We start from the raw sequence: 23,627 nt of genomic DNA, 5'->3' as shown, positions 1-23,627 counted from the left end.
AATTTTAAATCACTTACCATCCGTCCTCTCCTTCCCATTAAAGTATCACGTCACTTTAGGCTGCGGTTTCCCGTCCTTCACCTACTAGGCTAAGGTGATTTGTTTGTAGATCATGAGTGGTACCAAGGTGGTACAATGTATGAAATCTTCCTTCAATTAAGCTATGATTCGAGATGCTGACATTCATTGCTGTCGTCCTAATTGCTACCCCTAAGTCAATGGTAGAAAAAATCGCAATTGATGATTGACGAGTTAAATCTGAATCTACAAATGAAGTTTCAAAAAAGGCTTTTTCATAATAATAAAAAAACAAAAATAATAATCTTTATTGCAACTTTAAATTATTACTTAACATTGGTTCCTGGCTCTCAAAGTAGGTTTCCCTGTGTCTCAAGAGCCAGTTCCTTCCCGATTACAAGCACAATGACTTACCAACTTAGTCCCAAAAATACCCCACACAAATCTGTACCCTTTCACCCATCAATAAAGTCTAAAATCACTTACCATCCGTCCTCTCCTTCCCATTAAAGTACCACATCACTTTAGGCTGCGGTTTTCCTTCCTTCACGAGACAGGTTATAGTGATCTGCTTGTAGATCACGAGTGGTCCCAAGGTGGTCCCGTCTTGTATGGTGGTGGAGTTGGTACCGTCGATGGCCAGTAGCTCTACTGTTTTTGGTTTTACTGTGGACAAAGGAAATTGGAGTTAGATATTTAGAATCAGAAAAATGCTTAGTGTAAATAAAGAGAATCATTCAAAAATTTCTACCTAAATTTTATGGACTTGATTAAACTACTTGAAGACAGATTTTTTTACATAAATTTGAGACCTCCAGTTTTTATCAATTTTGAAAAAATATTTTATTTTAATTAAGGTCAACCGAGGTAAATGCGTCTTATTACCTAATGAAAGGTTTATTGGAAAATTGTTTGACATTTTTTTTTTTTTTTATATTAAGAACTGAAATAAAACTATGAAAACTGTCATAGTAAATTTTGTAACCCCAGTAAATTCACTGCCATCTGTCGACACACTTTAAAACTAAAAATAAATATTTATTAAAATACGATAAAATGTATTTAAATATGGATATTTTTATTTTTATTTGCATTAATTATTTTTATGATTTTGACCCATGTTCTTTCACTGATATGCGTTAAAATTGTTAAATAACAAAGGAAACCGTCAACGCCATCTATACGACAGTAGGCCAAAGCTAGTAGCGCCCTCTGAACGAGAATCAAATTTTCTTGATTTTCGAGGCACGTTTTTTCCTTAGACTGTATCCATCTATTACGGAGTTATATCTATCTTTGCACAACCTAATACAAGGTTGACACAAACAATTTGACAGCATATACATTTCACAGTCAAATTGACAGCCGAGCGATATATTAGTGTTAGCCGCGGTTAGGCTCAAAGCATAAATCCAGGCAAAAACAACGGATCTAGATTTATTAGCAACACTAATTTACTGGAATTATGGTGAGCATATGCGTTTACATACACACAGACACCTGATTGCCAAACTAGACATTATTTTTAAGACGCAAATCAAATTTAATATTTTATGAAAATATTTTGATTTTTGAGTCGGACTCGCCCACCGAGGGTTCCGTACTTTTTAGTATTTGTTGTTATAGCGGCAACAGAAAATACATCATCTGTGAAAATTTCAACTGTCTAGCTATCACGGTTCATGAGATACAGCCTGCTGACAGACAGACGGACAGACAGACGGATAGACGGACAGCGGAGTCTTAGTAATAGGGTCCCGTTTTTATCCTTTGGGTACGGAACCCTAAAAATTACGTCATGTGAAAAATAAGTAGCTTTTTTGTATTTTCCGTTAAAAATTTATTTTAAAAGAAATGAATTTTGAACTAATGAATTTTTAATTTCAGTTAGCCCACTATTTTAAAGTAAAATGGTCAATTTTTTATATCTTTAGTATAGTATGGCCCAAAGTGAATTATTTTCACTAATTAAAAATATTCTCCTGTTGTGAAGATACCAAATATTGTTTTTTGTATATGTTTAAAGTTACAAACAATTAAAATCTGTTGTTACTGCCAAAGAACATATTTTTGTTGCGGACCTTAACCTGCCAGTGTTCAATAAGGCCCAATAACTAATGAAGTTTTAATTTCAGTTAGCCCACTATTTTAAAGTAAAATGGTCAATTTTTATATCTTTAGTATAGTATGGCCCAAAGTGAATTATTTCCACTAATTAAAAATATTCTCCTGTTGTGAAGATACCAAATATTGTTTTTTGTATATGTTTAATTAACAATTAAAATCTTTTGTTACTGCCAAAAAACATATTTTTGTTGCGGACCTGCCAGTGTTCAATAAGGCCCAAAATAGTACTTTTATAAAACTTGGATTTTTCAAGTGCTGTAATATAATTGTAATACTATAAATATATATGAACTTTTATTACGTAAACGAAATTAATAACTAGCTTAAATCTAAAATAGGCCCTTGAGGCATTGTACCAAGGATGCTGGCGGCATTTCCCCGCTGTATCGCAATGCTGATACGTTGTGCGAGAAAGCCGCCAGCTCTTCGGTCACCAGTTAAGCCAACCAGTACAAGTTACTTTTATTTACATACAAGATATATACAGTGGTACTACGTGAACGAAATTAATAACTAGCTTAAATCTAAAATTGGCCCTTATTGTGACTATTTTGGTATATTAAGAAATTTCAATGAATGAGGTACCTATATTGAGTGAGTTGTACATAATATCCTCATCATTTCTAAAAATATTTCAGTTTAAATTAAGGTGGGCCTTATATGCCTCACCCACTTTACCATAAAAAGGAAATTACGTCCTTAATTATTAGTGCGTAATTGGAGTGCTTACTCGTATTTAACAAAATTAATAGCCAAAAGTACCTATAATTACAGCAAATGTAATAATGAGCCTAATTTAAATACGAATTAGGCTTCAATAATTCGAATTAGGTATTAATTACGTTTGGTACATTTTCATAAAGTATTTTTAAATACAGTGTGGCTGGCCTTCAGCTTGGAGCCTATTTACGCATTGGTTATTGATGTAATATCCTTGAAATTACAAGCCCAATAATTCTGTATTCTAAGTTTGAAAGTTAATCTTATGAAGCTCATTTTACTCTGCACTTAATTCGGTAGCAATCAAGTAATAATGTTAAGCGCAGCGCATTGGCAATTGGCTCGGACAATTGGTACAGTCGCAAACAAATGTGACACGAAAAGCTTTCACCAAAATTTTTTGTATTAATAAGATACCGGACAAGTCGGACTCGCCCTCCAAGGGTTTTGTACTTTTTAGTATAAAATAAAAGTCAGTTATTGTCGCAGTAAGTATACAAAAAAAACAGTAAAAAACAGTAGTAGGTACAAGCTTAAATTACAGCAGTACAGCAGCATATTTGTTGTTGTAGCGGCAACGGAAATACATCATCTGTGAAAATTTCAACTGACTAGCTATCACGGTTCATGACGTACAGCCTGGTGACAGACGGACAGCGGAGTCTTAGTAATAGGGTCCCGTTTTTACCCTTTGGGTACGGAACCCTAAAAAGGCTTACAGAAAATATTTTTAGTATGTTTTTATTAAAATCATATACAATAGAAAACATGATATATTTTTAGGTTAAATAATAATTCAAAGATCTCATTCGTTTGTGTTTTATTATCAACTAGCGACACGCCCCGGCTTCGCACGGATATAGTTCAACCAATTTACACAAAATCTTTACAAATTATGCATATAAACCTTCCTCTCGAATTACTCTATCTACTAAAAACAACGCATCAAAATCCGTTGCGTAGTTTTAAAGATCTAAGCATACTTAGGGACAGACATATAGACAGCGGAAAGCAACTTTGTTTTATACTATGTAGTGAAAATTGTTCTATTTCCACTCAATGAAATTGAAAACTAAAACACATATGGACGGGATGAGATTTTAACGATATTTCAGAGTGGACTTATATAATTGTAAATGACTACTATAACTGACGTATATCCGACGTCATCGTACAAAGTTTCGTGACATACATTTTGTAAAACAGATTAAGTACGAAGTGTATTTATATGTTTGCTATCGGTGTCACATTGATATGTATTACATATATATATATATATATATATATATATATATATATATATATATATATGTATATATATATTTTTTTTTGAAATAGTAGGCAAACGAGCAGACGGATCACCTGATGGTAAGCGATTACCGCCGCCCATGCTAACAACATGACAACTCTTTCCATCATTACTGCTGCTGAGCACAAGGACATTCAGTTTAAAAAGAAGACGTGGGACAGACCCCTGAAAAAACACTGGCTTTTTCTGCATGCGCCAGTTCCATATACAACATGCCATCATCATCATCATCATCATGTCAGCCGATAGACGTCCACTGCTGGACATAGGCCTCCCCCAAGGCTCGCCACTCCGACCGATCCTGTGCCGCTCGCAACCACCGAATTCCCGCGACCTTCACCAGGTCGTCGCTCCATCTCGTTGGAGGCCTACCGGCAGTTCGTCTTCCGGTACGCGGACGCCACTCCAGAACCTTCATGCCGTACGTAAAGTAATTTTTTAAGGTTTTTTTTTAAATATGTACTATTAATTCTAATTTAATGTATTACCTATGTTATAAGCCCCGGAGGACGCATGTCTGAAATAAACGATGGTAATTTTTTAAATAAATCATGTGTCAGAAATATTTATTTATTTACTTATTTAAACTTTATTGCACAAAATATATACAACAATGTTCAAATGGCGGACTTAATGCCAAATGGCATTCTCCACCAGTCAACCATAGGGCCAAAAAGAGACACTTACAATTGGTGCAAGGAGAGAAAAAAACAATGAATTAGAAGAAAAGCAAACTATAATACTTATAAACTACATATTATATAAATACAAACATACATACACATTACATACTATAAATAATAGACACATACATACATACTAAATATTCTCTAATGAAGCGTTTTTCTCGACGACTGTACCAATGTCAAGAGAAATGGAGGTGTACAGTGAAGCTCGTTAGCAATAAATATTTGTTTGTCTGTCTGTCCTGCCGTAATGAGAGAGAACGGTGCGATGTACAATAAGTAGGTTAACAATATTTATTGGTAACACTTTTACTGTATTAATAGGGAATATTACGCGAAACTGCGAAGGGGGCGCCACTATCACAATTTGAGGGTCTATCGCAAAACAAGAAAACCGAAATTTCGTTATCTAACATCTCTCACTTGCATATTCGAGCGATAAAGAGGCAGATAGCGAAATTTCGGATTCGCGTTTCCCGGTGGGTCCTCATTAAACAAACCGCCTTGATGTATCAATGTCATATTTTATTATCCCTTAAAACTTGTCAAAAACCTGTTAAAGGTACAGTATGTATAAGTTACTCTATGGTTTACTAAAAAGGCTAGTGCTGCACTCTGGTGGCAGAACAATGCAGTAATATCCCCTATTGAGCCCCTTCTTATTAACCTACATGTCATTTGATTAATAATGATAAGTTTACAGTAAATGTTACTAACAATTATTATGCAGGGTAGGACATAACCCATTTACTTACCTATTGTTCTAAAAACTTTATAAAGACTGTCTAAAAAAGAAAATTTCAGTTACAAACTACTTTACTAAATTTCCAACTTCATACGCGGCCAAAACGTGATCTCAAACTTACGTAATATAACACTGCATAATATTTAATTCTATTGGCTACGTGGCGTAGCACGTCTACGGTGCTACGGTGTAGCTGGCTACGAATGTAAATAGGTTTAGCATTTGTTTTAATTTCTTGCTACGAATTAACATTTTAAAAAGAAGAAAGAAAAACATTACCTAATTCCTGAGTTTAAATCACGAAAAAAATCTTTTCCCCTCACTAGCTCGGAAAGCCGTCTTTTATCCTTTAAAACTAGCGGGGAAAAACGCATTTTATCCACTAGTGGGGAAAGTAATTTAACTTGGATGGAGCGTGTTAAAGTAGCTTTTGACAGTTTTGACAGATAACAAAACGTAAAACGCTCATAATAATGGTTCGCTCGATATTAATTATCATAAATAAATGGTTTGAAAATTTAATGAAAAATACCAAATTTAGCTTTATTTAATGATTTTAAGTAATACTTAAACCTTAAATTCCATAAGAAACATTTGTTTTTTTAAATGATGTTGAATGTAATTCTGAACGCACAAGTTGAGTCGATGCAATTTCAAAACGCATCGTCAGAAATGTCAACATTTGTCAATAAAAATTTTCTCACCGACTCCGATACGTAAAAATTCACAACTTCCAGAGTTTCTGTTATAATATCGTAAAAAAATTAGTGATTCCAGTGATGAAGATGATCTAACGCCTGTGGATGTTGCACTTTCCTCGCTATAGTGAGGGGAAAAGCTTTGTGTTACACACGGGTGCAAATGTATTTTACTTCTCGTGTGTTGAAACACTCGCTACGCTCAGGATTCTATTTTAGAACCACTCGCTTCGCTCGTGGTTCACCTATAGAATCCTTTCGCTTTCTCGTGTTTCAATTCCACACTCGCGGGTAAAATACAACTTTGCACCCTTGTATAACAAATAACTATTTCGGCTAAAATTATTGTTTGATTATTATTTGATTTTATTTTTGTATTAATATTATAATCATCTGCAAACGATACTATAAAGCTTACAAATAAACGAGAGGTGGAAAAATCACTGTTTCAGTTTTGGGCGAGACTCGAACTCGCGACTTTGGATCATTAGCCTATCGCTCTGCCAACTGAGCTATCGAGACTTCACTTGATGACAGCGAATATTTCCACAATACCACTCTTATGCGCCTTAGGGAGGCACCTAGCGACATCTACCGTAAGAGTTTTACAATTGTTAAAAGGCTGCCGGAGTTCCAAGTCATATCGCATCGTTAAGGGGCATTATCAGTCCGCCGGACGATATCAGCCTGTCAGAACAAAAATTTGACAGTTTCGAACAACAGTGACAGGCCGATTACGCATACTACATAATTACTTCTTAATTATATTTCATACTTAAGTTAACTTTCGGAAATTATGGTACTAAGCTTGAAGTATTAAAAGCTTGTACCAAAAATGAAATTTTTGTCAAAAACTTATTCACTCCAAAATATTTTAACCAGTCATGCTTTCAATGTTTAATTATATACTCCTTTAAAATTGTTACACCATTTTGCCTGCGGCGTCAAAATATATCTGCTTGAACCCGAAATGAACCCCAAAACAATAAAGATCCTCCTGACAGCCTTGTCAGTCGTACGCCAATCCGAGGTGCCATGACAACGGGACGAACAGATACTTCACTCTTTATTATTAAAATTTTACTGTTTATCTGTAATAAATTGTGAAGTAACAAATGTTACTTTATATATAATTGCGCGCTCTCTATCTCTCTTTCTCTCTGTCTCGCTCGCTCTCACACACACACACTCTCTCTCTGTTAAGTACAAAATGAACCCCAAAACAATAAAGATCCTCCTGACAGCCTTGTCAGTCGTACGCCAATCCGAGGTGCCATGACAACGGGGAGAACAGATACTTCACTGTATATTATTAAAATTTCACTGTTTATCTGTAATAAATTGTGAAGTAACAGATGTTATTTTATATATAATTGCGCGCTCTCTATCTCTTTTTCTCTCTTGTCTCGCTCGCTCGCTCTCTCTCTCTCTCTCTCTCTCTCTCTCTCTCTCTCTCTCTCTCTGTTACTTACAAAATGAATCCCAAAACAATAAAGAGCCTCCTGACAGCCTTGTCAGTCGTACGCCAATCTGAAGGTGTCATGGTAAAAGAGAAAACAGATAGCTCACTGTAAGTATATATTTGAGTGTAATTTATGATTAATTTTTTTTGTTCGGGTGGCTTCATATTATGAAATAAGTGTGTCTTACGCAATAAAGAATTTTTAATTTTTTGAATTTTTTTTTGAATGATTAAAAATTTTAAATTTCGGAGAGGAGAAAATATTATAGGTACTCGAAACAGACAATATATCCAAGGTATAAAGTACTTAATATATGTGCATGTTTTAGACTACGAGTGTCATTTAGCTCACTCATCCACTCCCAAGATCTTCTCGTCCACTACATACGTGGACAACAAATCTAATGCAGTTATTGAGTAGACGGTCTAGTTTATTGAGTAATTCCTGAGTGACATTAGTAGTGCGCACATATTGTCCGCGCGCCAATTCCGTGCATTCGGAGGTCGAGGAAGTGGGGGGGTGTGCGCCGCGCCCGTACGTACAAAATGACACCACTCTGTCATGACGCCCAACATTCCTAACATTAACTAACTTAGCGGTTACACTCACGTGTTTTTAGTCACTCGCGCTACATTCGGAGAGCCTAGATTAGTACGTGACGCCCATCCGTCGTGACCGCTACTCACTCAGGCACTGTTAGTGCTAGAAAATGGAGACCTAGGCTCTCCGAAACATGTCGCGCGAGTGACTAAAAACACGTGAGTGTAACCGCTAAGTTAGTTAAGTTAATATGTCTCACGATAGTTTAAATTCGATTCCTAACATTCCTCAGCCGAGCACGTAACGCGCGGACAGTATATCAGCAAGATCAGTGTATAATAGTACTGATTCAGCTGTTCTCTTGAGTCTGCGTCTGTTATGACAGCCGAGCGGTTGACGGTGACAGATAATTTTAACGTAACGGTAATACTGGCGTCTGTTAGTGGTGACAAATGAAATGGAACACGTCTTCTATTCCATATTAAACGTAGAGGTGTAATAGGTTTATATTAGGGCTATGAGTTTGATGTTTTCGCAGATCATGGTGAATTTTGCAGACAATATATTACTATCCAAAGTTTAAATATTATTATTTGTAATTAATTTAAATTAATTGACTATGGATGAGGTCTAGAGCGCTGGAGTATCGATCCAGGCCGATGAGTTCAAGTCTCACCCAAGGCAGTAATTTTTCCACTTTTAAATTAATTTATTTTATTGTTATTATTTAATTGTTTTATCGTAATTTGATTGCTCTAATTTAATTTAAGTGTGTCAATTTTGATTATTTAATTATAATGACCTGACATTTTTTTATTGTGTTGTAATTATTTTATTTTAATGTAAGAATAATGATCAATCAATCAAATGTTTTATTCATTTATGTATAATGTTTATTCATTTATTTATCTTTTGCTGACATTGTTTTTTTCTTTTTATTTTGCTTTTTATTTTCTGTTTCTCAATAGTCTCAATATATTAATATTTTAGATACAGGTAACATATTATATGTAATAGTCTGGTGTTACAACCGTAAACGTGTTGTTACACTGTAAGTTTCTATAAATGAAATTAAAATGAAATATGTGTTTGTCTTTAAACATATCATACCCTCTGTGATGCTTTCAATAACCGCAAATTACGGCCAGCATTAAGTTACTTAACTATTTTGTTAGACAAAAAATTCTTATCTGCGAAAATGTCCTTATTGCGTAATAAAACGTAGATATTCATTCCAAAATGACAATAAAATTCTCTCTCTCTCTGAAAAACAAAGGAATTTGATTTGACCTCATTGCTAGTATCAGTAGAGATGTTCCTTTTTCTAAATGAAATGTCAATTTTTAACAATGTTATCAAATTCCGCAACGTCGGTCATAACACGCAGTTCCTGAACACATCATAAAGAGCTTACAATTTTGATCTTATGTAGCCCAGATACGCTGTGTTGTGTATCTAGCTCGAATTTCTGTAATTTTATTTATTGGCGCAATAAAAATCCTATGAAAACAAAGAGAATCATTATGATCCCATAAAATCCCATATTTCAGTAATTAAACTGTAAATATTTTTAATTAACCAACCCATGTCAATCCCTCGTCAAAATGGAGTCGGTTATGACAGATATTACGTCGCTGTGACAGCCCGCTTTACCATTTGACACAGATGAGGATTGGGGTATAAAGAGAGGCAAGCTATTTTTAACCGACTTCAATTTCATAGAAGGAGGAGGTTCTGTATTCGGTTTGGGCTATTTTTTTTGGGCTATGTATTTGAAATTATATTGAACGTTCAAGTAACATATATTCGAAGATGAACAGTCACGTAGATTAATGATACTCGATGAATGCCATAGCTAAAACGATACAATTCATAATAAAAATATAAATTATAGGAATCTAGTGAGGTTGACTGCGACACTTTCCAATTCAAATCTGACGGTTCCTCTCAAGCAAGCCTCCCGGCAAGCTCGGCCGAATTTCACCTTCCCATACAAACGGAGTTTCGTTCTCATTTTAAAACTACGGGTTGGATTGTAATGAAACTTTGCACAAACAATGACATGAGGTATATCTAGGTCTGTAATTATTTTATATAGCTCCAGTTTATAAAACAAACGATATATAGCAAAAACAAGTTTGTATGAAATACTTAAATACGCTTTATATTACTATTGTATCTGAAGCTATAAACTAATTACAGACATAGATATACCTTATCTTATTGTAAGTACAAAGTTTCAGAGCAAACTAGCTACGTTTGTATGGAGAATCGAGCTTGCCGGGGACCCTTAATATAAAATACAATATTTCCTTTAACACACATGATGTTTGCGGCATCACAAAGGCGAGAAATAACCGCAAAAAGAACCACATCGCATTTCAATTAACTTCGAGAGAGAATTAATTAAAACTGATATTCCACGGTGCGATGTCTGAGGAATATTGAATTTATTTGTGAATAATACCTGCTATTTTATGGAGTAATGATTGGTAATCTGTTTCTTTATTTCGAAAATAGGATTAATACACAGGAATATAAGTAGTCGCTCGGTAGGGTTCCCAGAAAGGTATTAGTTAGGCATTGCCCCGCTAGATGGTATTTTGAATTTAGAGACCCATGTGTTGTGTCGAAAAAGAAAAACAACTTTGACAGTAAAAAATAGCGGCAAATAAAAAAAACATACCTCGTTTTACACACGAATTCGAACCTAAATTCCACCCATTATTTTCCTAACAGCCTGTATTCTTAAATGCAAGAAATTAATCATCTCTTAAAACACAATTAACCCATTTCCAAGCTTCCTTTAAAAACCATTCAACACAGCGCCCAACAAAGGATCCCGAACAAACGATTTATCCAACTTTTTCTAAAAAATAAAACACAAAGAAAAATCTTGAGATATAGTTTTCAGACAATTTCACAACATTTATTTTCCCCTGGGCAATTTTCCAAATGCAAATACGGTTTAAAATAAAAACTCCAAAACAGTCCAAAAGAATTCTAACTTTAATATACAAGGTATAAAGTTTATTTTCCATTGGGTTAAATACGTCTGTTTTGAATGTATGTACACTATATTTCATTCCGAAAAGAGAACTCGACAAAAGTTAAATTTTGTCGAATTTCGAATGTTTCGAAGTTGTCGAATATCGAAATGTGGAGTTATAAGATTTATGCCGCAAGTTTTGGGGAAATATGGCTTGAATTACCGATACCTTGAGTTCGGTAAGAGGGCGTCGAGATGTGACATTTGGAATAAATAATTTGTTATTTTCATGTCTCCTTGGTGTTCTAACATAATATTATGAAACTCGATTTTAAAGGATCGGCCACGCCGCTGCTATGGTGACGTTACGGAATCGCAGTGACGTGCCGTAGACGTCACGATTTTATCGCATGCCCTGCAATTCAACACCGTCAAGGTGTCAGCGTGTTTTGAGCGGCGGCACAGGGCGGACACGCTATACATCAAAAATCACTTTCGATTGCGTTTCTATGTGTGAACGACACGCGTCTGTACACGCGTCATGCGTCATAGTGTGAGTAAGTTGCTTAAAAATAGTACTAAGCGACCGGCAAACGGCCGTCAATCTGCTGTCGCGGGGCGAGGTAATTCGAGTCGGGGCGGGGCGGTGCGTGGCCGTTCTGTATGATAATACTATTACTTGTTCTGTGGCAGCGGTGTAGACTGTGGAGGACATGCGAAAAAATCGTGACGCTTGCGGCACGTCACTGCGATTCCGTAACGTCACTGTTTTTGAACAGCGGTGTGACTAATCAATCCTTAATGGGTGTTGGTTATAATTGTTATAAATTAAAAATCTTAGTCATCGACTAGAATAATGCTAGTGCTTAAAATTATCTCACCGTTTCCAGCTGCTTCCACTTATATTATTAAAATCTCAGGCCTTTTTAACTCATTAAAAAAAAACAGCTAAGCATCATTCTTTTTGACATGAAAGAACGTAAGATACTTAAAAATCGTTACAAAGTAACATGAAAGTCACATACACACAATAAAAGCCTGCAACATGTGTTAGGGCACTTTATTTTGATAAAACACTTTATTTGATAAAGTTAGAGGCGCGACTATTGGGTACGGTCAAATTCAAAGTCGAAGTAAAAGAAAATTTACTTGTAGGTTACTAACCTTACATTTACTTTTTTTTTTTTTTATTTATTATTAAAAAGAAAAGTACATTAATTATTGCTAAATTAAGTTTATATTGGCGTTATACATATTTATACGTTTTACGGTAATACGTACAAAGGTATAGTTGGTCAAACCAAACTGTCAGTAAATGAGAAATTCCCCTCTCTCCCTTCCTTTTCTTTTGGGTGCCAGTACTAGTGTAAGACAAAAAAATGAGTCTTTATTAAAATGTACAATTATTGGTGCAATAAAGAATTTTTACTTACTTACTTACCATAGGAAGGTATGATGAAAAATATTACTTGTAAACAAAACCTTTTTAGGGTTCCGTACCCAAAGGGTAAAAACGGGACCCTATTACTAATAAGACTCCGCTGTCTGTCTGTCCGTCTGTCACCAGGCTGTATCTCACGAGCCGTGACAGCTAGACGGTTGAAAGTTTTACAGATGATGTATTTCTGTTGCAGCTATAACAACAAATACTAAAAACAGAATAAAATAAATATTTAAGTAAGGCTCCCATACAACAAATGTGATTTTTTGCCGTTTTTTTGCGCAATGGTACGGAACCCTTTGTGCGCGAGCCCGACTCGCACTGGGCCGGTTTTTTAAAAACTCTTCTCCAATGCCAATCATAAGTTTAGACAACACCAGTATTACTGCTGCAGCAGTGTTATAGCGACATTACTGCCGACTGCAGCAGTCATCGATTTTGACATTTGCGACAGTAATGCAGTCGGTAGTAATGTCGCGCTGCAATACAGCTTCAGAATTGCAGCCAACTACATTGTTGCAGTCACCGTCAAAATGGTCGTTTTGTCGAGAAAAAAAAACGGACAAGTGCGAGTCGGACTCGCCCACCGAGGGTTCCGTACTTTTTAGTATTTGTTGTTATAGCGGCAACAGAAATACATCATCTGTGAAAATTTTAACTGTCTAGCTATCACGGTTCATGAGATACAGCCTGGTGACAGACAGACAGACGGACAGACGGACAGCTGAGTCTTAGTAATAGGGACCCGTTTTTACCCTTTGGGTACGGAACCCTAAAAAGTGACACCGACCCTAACAGCATGTATACGTCATAATGACGTCAGTGACGTCATTATGACGCCATAATTACGTTATTATGACGTCGCTGACGTCACTTTTCTGCCTGGGGAGCAATGCAGTCGTGATGTTTTATTGTAGTAGAAATCATTTAGAATGGCGGACCCATAATGTTCACGAGGTTTACAGCTCACATAATAACTAGTACTTCATATTTATATTTAAGTAATATAATAGCCATTCTAAAAAGTACCACAAACGCAACGAAATGACTCATGTGAACCCGCATATTCCTTCCTGAACGAAAATAAATCAAAACCATTTATTATGCAACCTTTTTGCGGAGTGATGGTGCAAATAACTCACGAGTGTAAATAAAATGGGCGTTTCCGGCCTCGGAATACAGCAAAATGAGGCAAATTAGATACAGATATAGGATTTTGAAAAGCGACATATTAATGTGCAAAACTTTTTTAGCCATTCGAAATTGAATAGGGGCGACTAACAACCACACAAAATAATTAAAAACCGGCCAAGTGCGAGTCGGACTCGCGCACCGAGGGTTCTGTACTTTTTAGTATTTGTTGTTATAGCGGCAACAGAAATACATCATCTGAAAATTTCAACTGTTTAGCCATCACGGTTCATGAGATACAGCCTGGTGACAGACAGACGGACAGACGGACAGACGGCCAGACGGACAGACGGACATCGTAGTCTTAGTAATAGGGTCCCGTTTTTACCCTTTGGGTACGGAACCCTAAAAAATAGTACCAAATTAATAATAATTATAGTCAATAGTATAAAAGATAATATATAATAAATTAAATATGTAAATTGATGTGTTTATTTCTGTCTAAATAAGTATAATTTCATCCCTAGACATGACCAACTTAAAGTAACGTTCGTTTTAGATTTTATGGTTTTACAAATAAAATCCCATTAACAATACTTTCATAAAAAAATAGACAATCTTGTACCTACAAATGACATGTAAAATACTAATTTTTATCAATAAATATATGAATCCGAACACAAAAACCCAAACGGCGGTATTTAGATTTTGAAATCTGCTCTTATTGGTGCGCGCGAAATGCAATGCAAGTAATGTTAACTTCGTATCGTAACAAGATGAAAACTATAACAAATTATTACATCTGAGTACCGCTCTAGTCCCCTAATTCGGGACACTCGGCTAGAGTTTATAGAATACCTCCCCTTTTGGGTCATGGGGGGGAAATATAAGGATATTTTAATGACGATTAGTTAAAAAGCGGCGAACGGGAATAAGAAAGTGGTAAGGTCAATACGGACAAGTAGTGTGACTGGCCTTCACACTTATCCCGAACACAGGGCGGACACGCTATACATAAAAATCACTTGCGTTTCTATGTATGAACGGCACGTCTGTACACGCGTTATGCGTCATAGTGTGAGTAAGTTGCTTAAAAATAGTACTGAGCGGCCGGCAAACGGCCGTCAATCTGCTGTCGCGGGGCGAGGTAATTCGAGTCGGAGCGAGGCGGTGCGTGGCCTTTCTGTAGGATATTGATAATACTAAGTATTACTTATTCTGTGTCCCGAAGCCGCACTCATCCGTACTGACATTACTACAAAATGCAAAGCTACATTATTTTGTACTACTTTACTCGCACCCTTTATCCACGGTTTATTGACAATTAATGGATCACTTACTAAACTTTTTCCCTAAGAAATGCGTATTTCTTTCCCAACTCAGAAAAGCGTGACAAAACATAAATACTTCTCACTTATATATATTACGAAACTTATCACAATTAGTAAATTACCTCTCAACGTATTCTCCACTTTGTATTCACTTATGTAAAGCTCATTTTATCTTAAGCAAGCAATTCGGCTTAAACAGTTACTGCGGAGTTTAGGAACAAGTTATAATGCACTTAAGTTCCTATTTGTTTTATTGTGAGTTACGAAAGTTACGTTTGTACGTAACTTTGGATGGAGCGTTTCGTACAACGTTGCTGTTTAGTTACCTATGTGTTTTATTAAGGTGACATTTGTGTTACCAGTAACAATTTAATGTTATTAGTTAAGTAATCAAACGAAAATTACACATGACGTGTTTAGTGCGACTTCATACAGTCGCCATCAGATATATCGGAGCGGCCGAGGTGCTCAAATATATCTAAACACGCGCCTAGCGCCTTGACAATAGAGCCGTGTTCAGATATTTGTGAGCACCTCGGCCGCTCCGATATATCTGATGGCGACTGTACAATAATCAGCGTCTAAAAAGGCCCTAAGACAGAAATAGATGTCATATACTGAAAAAATACCTAGTAACTAAGCCCTTTAAATAAAAATTCATTCATTCATTCATTCATTCATTCATTCCAGTGGCAAAGGCTGGAAACACAAATCAAAATATTTAATAAACAGCTAACGCCAAACCCCTAGGCCACCTCGCCACGGCGGAACCCGTCCCAATTTCTCGACTATATGCCATCTTAGTAAGACTAGGCGTCTTTGACCAGCTCTAAGGGCAAGCAGTGCGCGCTTGCACCTCCTAAACGAATTCTTTACGGAATTATGTAATATCGAGAGAGACTGGTGCTGCCATCTATGAACATTGTATTGTTTCCAAACTTGTTAATAGAGTTAAAATTTGACAGTAGAAGTAGATGTTGCGATACAACCTCGTATATTCTGCAGATTTTTTTGCCGAAATCCAATCTGTAGGACTGAAACTTGATTTTTAGAGCATCCGCAAGCTTGCGCGGTTGCACGTAGCGGGTGTGCGGGTCAACGAAAAACAGTATGAGCGTTGCTAACTGGCGCGGACGCCTGCAATGGCACCTGCGCCACAGGGCGGACACGCTATTCATCAAAAATCACTTGCGTTTCTATGTATGAACGGCACGTCTGTACACGCGTCATGCGTCATAGTGTGAGTAAGTTGCTTAACAATAGTATTGAGCGGCCGGCAAACGGCCGTCAATCTGCTGTCGCGGGGCGAGGGCATTCGAGTCGGGGCGGGGCGGTGCGTGGCCGTTCTGTATGATAATACTTTTACTTATTCTGTGCCTGCGCCGCGTGCGTGCGCCTGCTTCATGCATCCGCACCAGCTTGCCGAAACTATACCTAACATTGGTCAAACACTATAAATAATTGTTTTAACTTTCAGCTTAACTTTATCATATTTATCCAAACAGTATAAAATATTAAAGTATCCCCTTTGGTAACTAATACAAAATTAGGCTCGGCCATAATTAAAAGCGCCTTGTAATGAAGTGTGGTCTGAAACATACATTGTATGTTTACATGCATGGGTTCTTAATTAGGTCAGGTTTTTAGGTTAGGCGGTACAGCATGTATTTTTAATACACACCCATATTTTAGAGATAAAGTTAATGTCATGATAAATAAACTTTCTAAAAATACCTAAATACCTACTGTAGGTGCCTTGAAGAGTGTGTGTTGAAAAGTCCTCATAAGTCCCATAACCGATATATTCAGAAGTAAATAACATACATATAAAACTCCTAGAATGAAAAATCCTCTTTTTGAAGTGAGTTAAACACAGTATCGAGTTACCACGAAAATTTACTATATCGTCATGTAGAATAATTATATATATTTTTATTACAAGGAGATAAAACAGAAGCATACAAGTGAAGAACAATATAGACAGAGTATACATAACTATTATAGATTATGTTGTTTGCTTGAGCATATCTCACCGAGAACATTAATGACATTATTGTCTATCAAATGTGAAAAGTTATTTAATATACTCTAAGAACAAATTAAATTATTTTCTATGAAAATATTTTATTTGGGTTTTTTTCAAGTAGACACACTACTATTTAATTACACGTTACACGTTATTTCAGTTTATTTCAGTTTATAATGAAATACAAGCATATCAAACTTAATAAAAATACTTAAATGACATGAAGTATATCTAGATCTGAAATAACTAACTTATTAAACTTAAAAACTAAAACTAAAAATAAATAAAACTAATCTTAAACTAAATAACTAAAAACTATTCCCCTGCGGCATGGTGCCGTAGATGCTGGCAGCATTTCCTCGCTGTATCGCAATGCTTACTCTTTGTGCGAGGAAGCTGCCAGCTCTACGATCACCGGTGACGTATATTTCATATTTCATATATCTTTATTGCGATCATGTTCATTACAGAGGATGGTACAAAACATTTTGAAGTAGGTACATGATACCCCGTTAGGGCACTGCAACAATCTTAATACTAGGTACTGAACTATTTACAAATAATACATTATTGAACTAGGAAATTGCTAAATAAATTATGATAATAAACAAAACTTTGGTTAAATGTCATTCATATTCTTATGTTTATAATTACATTTAACTTGAAATACCAACAATAAGTAATAACATCTAGTACAAGAAAGGGGCTTCCCCTATTCCCTCAAGTAAATGAAAGGCTAAGCAGTTTGTAGAATTATTATGAGGGGTTGTAAATTAATTGATATTATATCAACACTATAGTTCCGCATGTTGTTAAGAGCGTCGAATATTATTCAAGTTAATGAAAGGCTATAGTCAGTTTGTCTAATTACTGGGAGGGGGTTGAGACTTCCGAAATAGGTTGTGTTAAGTGTTTAGAGACAATTTGATAATGAGGACTGTTAACCTGTCATCAGACTAAAAATTGTTGAAGACTTTTGCTATTTCAAAAACAAAAAATTTGATTTAGGCATATGGTTAGAGCTCTAGAGTGTGGGAGTATGGTAGCCCCACTTGAATATACATAGATATTTTATTCTGTTTTTAGTATTTGTTGTATCATCTGTGAAAATTTCAATTGTCTAGCTATCACGGTTCATGAGATACTGCCTGGTGACAGACAGACCGACGGACAGTGGAGTCTTAGTAATAGGTCCCGTTTTTACCATTTAGGTACGGAACTGCAACTGATGAAATTATGCTCGAAACGATTAATATTGTTTATCTATCTACCTACATTGCTGCGCCCATCAGGGTTTCATCATTTGTGTACCTACCTATACTCTTAAGTACTTGTAAAACCTGTATTGTACATGTGAAATGCAATAAATAAATACCATACAATACAATACAACCGTAAAAATGATTTAATTCTACTTCACCTACTGCTTTGTATCTCACTGTGATGTAACTTAATCGCCCGATGTTATTGCTCGCTCACCAACTCGCTGTTTTGCTTACTGCTCCGATATTGCAGTATTTAATTAAGTCTTCCGTCCCGCTCGCACTTATAACGACTTCCGAGAAAGCAGAGTGAGACCTGGGTAAATGGAAACTAAAACGGTCATTATGGGTCAAAAATTTACGCGGTGAATATATATATAATAGGCAACTTTTACTATGGGACCAACCTCGAAATCGCAAAAAAAGTTGACTCTCCCATACAAAATAACAACATTAGCCAGCCACAATGTATGGGAGAGTCAAATGTTTTTTCTCGCGATTTTGGGCCTGGTCCCATAGTAAAGGGACTATTAGAACAAAAATTTTACAGTTCCGAACAACTGACAGGCCGATATCGTCCGGCGGACTGATACTCAGTGGGCACCTTAAAAGTTGCTCAGTATGACCTATATATTCACCCGTAAATTATTATTGCAGGTGACTAAATTTACCTATAAAACAATGTGATCATTTAAAAAATCCTAGTCTCGTTTACCGAGGTTCCACGTTATTAAATTTGTGTGTGCAAAGTTGTGAAGTTCCTCGAGTCGTAAGAACGGGCGCCAGAAATTTGAACACTTGGAGTATGCTCAAGTTGGTCAGTTTGTTAGCTGTTTTAGTTCATCATCATCATCACCCGACTACCTAGATGTATTTCAATCCTGCATGCGGTCGATTAGCATCAAGTTTTGTGTTGGGATCCATCTTAAGGTGCCATCTTGTCATCATCTTCTTCGCGTTATCCCGGATTTTTGCCACGGCTCATGGAAGCCTGGGGTCCGCTTGGAAACTAATCCCTAGAATTGGCGTAGGCACTAGTTTTTACGAAAGCGACTTCCAACCCAGAGGGGAAACTACGCCATGTTGGGATTAGTCCGGTTTCCTCATGATGTTTTCCTTCACCGAAAAGCATGAAAAATGATATTTCGTACATAAGTCCCGAAAAACTTATTGGTACGAACCGGGGTTTGAACCCGCGACCTCTGGATTGAAAGTCACACGCTCTTACCGCTAGGCCACCAGCGCTTTTTGAATTTACATTTGCATTCGCAAGAGAATAAACTGCATGCCGTCTTATTAGACAGGCATCCGGTTTTATATCCCAATAACCTTCTTTATTTTAGATTCCATCAACTTTTCAATAGTCCTGGCGGGTGCTGCCTCTGCGTGCGTCCCATGACAAGGACAAGGGCAGTATCCGGAGTAGGTTATATTTCATTAAATTGTCAAAAGGGCCTCTTAGTATTGGCTTTGGCTCAACGCACGCCTCCCAAATGTCCGAAACACCATTGTTCCCTGATGGTTATATAATGACACTAGCTGTTGCCCGCGACTTCGTACGCGTGGATTGATCACTTTAGGGGATGAATTTTTAAAAAACGCGTAAATCACTTTTCTTGTATTCTAATAACATGCCTTTATGCAAAGATTCAAGTCGCGCACTTAAAAAAATGTTTGACCTCCATACAAACTTTCTACCCCTTTTTCACCACCTTAAATGATGCATTTTCAAAAACACTGAAATTAGCTTTCTTCTCTTTTAATGAAATACCTTTTTACGAAGTTTCAAACTCTTAGCTTAAAATATAATTTGGACCCTATACAAACTTTCAACCCCTTTTAACCCTTTTAAGGAATGAATTTTTGAAAACGCTGAAATTACTTTTCTTGTATTCTAATAATATGCCTTTATACAAAGATTCAAGTCCCACACTCACAAAAATATTTGATCTCCATACAAACTTTCAACCCCTTTCAATTCAATTCAATTCAATCTTTATTTGCAACCAAGTAGATACACCACCACCACCTTACAAACTCCATACAAACTTTCAACCCCTTTTTCACCACCTTAGGGGATGAATTTTGAAAAACCCCTTCTTAGTGGATACTAACGTCATAAAAGCTACCTATTGTAAAAAAATCAGCTCTCTAGGTCCAACGGTTTGGGCTGGGCGTTGATTTAAGTGAGTCAGTCAGTCAGTCAGTCAGTCAGTCAGTCAGGACTTTTACGTTTATATATATAGATTATGAAAACTTGATTTAAATAGATACTTAAACACGCAACATGGCACCAATATAGGAAACATTACCTCCCAATAATTACGCAAATTGCTACCATAGCCTTTCATTACATCCAAGACAATAGGGTATGGGGTGAATTAGTGCTTAATATTTGATGTCACCCTTGACATATTCGAAAACATATGTGGCATTTTCTATAAAAAGGGACCTTATTGTCGATGGGGCGTACGCCATTATTAACGATGCTCCGATATAAATACAATGCCGCGCGACGCTGTGCGGCGTAAGCGCCATCGACAATAAGGTCCCTTTTCATAGAAAATGCCCCATATAATCAACGTTAATGTCATGCCAATTCAATTCCAAGGCAAAAGTTTTCACAAACTATTTATATTATTAATCAAAGTATGACGACGTGCGGCTTCGCGGTCTAAGATAGGAGTATTTTTTCTTTTTTTATTATATATATTCTTAAAAAATCTGTACGTGTGTGTGTGTGTGTGTGTGTGTGTGTGTGTGTGTGTGTGTGTGTGTGTGTGTGTGTGTGTGTGTGTGTGTGTGTGTGTGTGTGTGTGTGTGTGTGTGTGTGTGTGTGTGTGTGTGTGTGTGTGTGTGTGTGTGTTTGTTTGTATTATAAATTCAATATACGCGATGTAATCCGTTTTTGTAGTTTTTCCTCAGTCACCCGTTGACCAAGAACGCTGTAAAGGGTTCGAAATGTCGGGATGTATTATAAATTCAATATACGCGATATAAGCGTTTTCATAGTTTTATTTCATAATTAATAATAACAAAGTGTGGAGTCTCCTTCGACACTCGCAATTTTGTGCAACGAGATCTAACACATGACGTTAGTAAAGGTACTAACTTATAAAACTTAAAAACTAAAACTAAAAATAAATAAAACTAATCTTAAAATAAATAACTAAAAACTATTCCCCTGCGGCATGGTGCCGTAGATGCTGGCAGGAATTCCTCGCTGTATCGCAATGCTTACTCTTTGTGCGAGGAAGCTGCCAGCTCTACAATCACCGGTGACGTCTATTATTCTTTTAGCCAATTCCTTACTTATATAGATAACACACAAATAAATGCCTTTACCGGGATTCGAACCCAGGACCTCCAGATTCGTTAGCAAGATCACTACCGAGGAGGTATATTATGGCGTATATTTCAAGATTCTCCTCACGGTTCAGGCTGTGCGGTTATCAATAATGTCTAAATAGCAGGACTTCTTTTTAGGGTTCCGTACCTCAAAAGGAAAAACGGAACCCTTATAGGATCATTCGTGCGTCTGTCTGTCTGTCTGTCCGTCTGTCACACCCTATTTTCTCCGAAACTACTGTACCAAGTAAGTTGAAATTTGGTATACATATGTACGTTTGTGACCCAAAGACGGACATGTAACGCAAACAAATGAATTTTAAACATGGGGGCCACTTTTTGGGGGTAAATGAAAAAATAAAAAATAAAGTTTTTCAGACTATATCGTGTTACATATCAAATGAAAGAGCTCATTGTGTGAATCTCAAATATATATTTTTTATAATTTTACGATAAATAATTTAGAAGTTATTCAAGAAAATAGGCAAAAAATGACTATTCCCCCCTTTATATCAGAAACTACTGGGTCTAAAATTTTGAAACAAATAAGAACAAATAGATAACAACCTATAGATTACAGGAAAACCTATTAGAAGTCGCAGTCAAGCGTGAGTCGGACTTAATTACTTAGTTTTTGATCCGACCCCTACGGGTTTTTTAAAGACATTTCACTCACGTTTCACATACAAAATACATTGTTTAAATTGTGTTATATACGGAACCCATGGAACGCGAGTCCGACTCGCACTTGGCCGGTTTTTGTATATAAGTATAACATAAAGTAAAACCATTTTGCCTTATACGTTATTTGCGTTCATTCGGTAGTTTCTAAAAAAAAAGAAAACCCAAAGAAAATAAAAAGTTCCAAATCCACTTCCCTTTTCAAACCTTAACAGAAAAAACTTACTTCATACAAAAAGTTAACTAATATCCATTCAACACTGACACATGCCACCAAATCAATTGCACTGTCAGACCGGAAGTGTCATCTGCACGCGTGTCAAGCGAGATATTGAACTATTTCCGGTATGTATTGCTACCATTCCGATTGCTTCCTTTTGAGAAATCTTTGCGGTGTTCGGAGTTTAAAAATATAAACTAGATTTGGTATTGATGTGATATTCAGAGTGCATCTCAGTCGTATATTATGACGGATATTGGACCGATTTTCTTTTATTATCGAATTGTTTTTCGCCTTTCGAGACATTCTGGTGGATATATATTAGAGTACCATATTCTGTACAATATAAGCAATATCACCGTATTTCCTAAAGAAAATCCACTTAGGTACGTAAGATTAACTCAACCGGGATATGGACTGTGATTACCTTTTGTTTTGTTTTTGAGCTTCCGATATTTCGAAACAGTTACAAATGCGTCACGGGTGACTGAATATCTTCAGGCGGGTGGGTGTCAAAGTTGTGTAGACCGAACTCGGTCTACCCTCATTCGTGCACGTCGGCTGCGTTGTTCGCTTTCAACGTTACCACCGGTCGCATTCACACAATAAGACAAAAATAAGATAAGATAAGATATGTGTGTGTGAAACTAACCGTGAATGATTCAAAAAACTAAGTATTCGCATCTGAATATTTTTGTCACATAATTGCCTATTCATGTTAGTATTCTAGTTTCACTGCATGTATGTTGGTATAACCAGGGGTCGGAAACCGATATTTGCTCCATACAAAAATACCGGTATTATAACGTTCTTTTTCGTTCTTTTGTTTATAATTTCATTTTTAATGGGACGTTTTAATAATGCAAAATTGTTTCCTAAATACATGATTCAG

At 36.3% G+C, this 23,627-nt stretch overlaps 1 protein-coding gene across 14 annotated transcripts in view; it reads right to left on the bottom strand.

The window, feature by feature from the left end:
* The window catches only part of LOC134751771 (hemicentin-2-like), a 634,647-nt gene that overhangs the window by 123,141 nt on the left and 487,879 nt on the right, over nucleotides 1-23,627 (bottom strand). For 13 of the 14 annotated variants that reach the window (XR_010128692.1, XR_010128693.1, XR_010128696.1 and 10 more), the window contains exon 5: nucleotides 505-684. Coding sequence is in view for 8 of the 14 variants with exons in the window: in XM_063687232.1 (XP_063543302.1) it covers nucleotides 505-684 (180 nt within the window). In the remaining 6 variants the exon portion in view is untranslated. Of the gene's footprint in view, nucleotides 1-17; nucleotides 138-504; nucleotides 685-23,627 lie in introns of those variants that run through there. The other variant, XR_010128697.1, reaches the window with a different exon arrangement.

Source organism: Cydia strobilella, chromosome 23, assembly GCF_947568885.1.
Source record: "Cydia strobilella chromosome 23, ilCydStro3.1, whole genome shotgun sequence".
Lineage (NCBI taxonomy): Eukaryota > Metazoa > Arthropoda > Insecta > Lepidoptera > Tortricidae > Cydia > Cydia strobilella.
The sequence above is the reverse complement of the archived record's forward strand: the minus strand, read 5'-3'. Positions and strand labels throughout refer to the sequence as shown.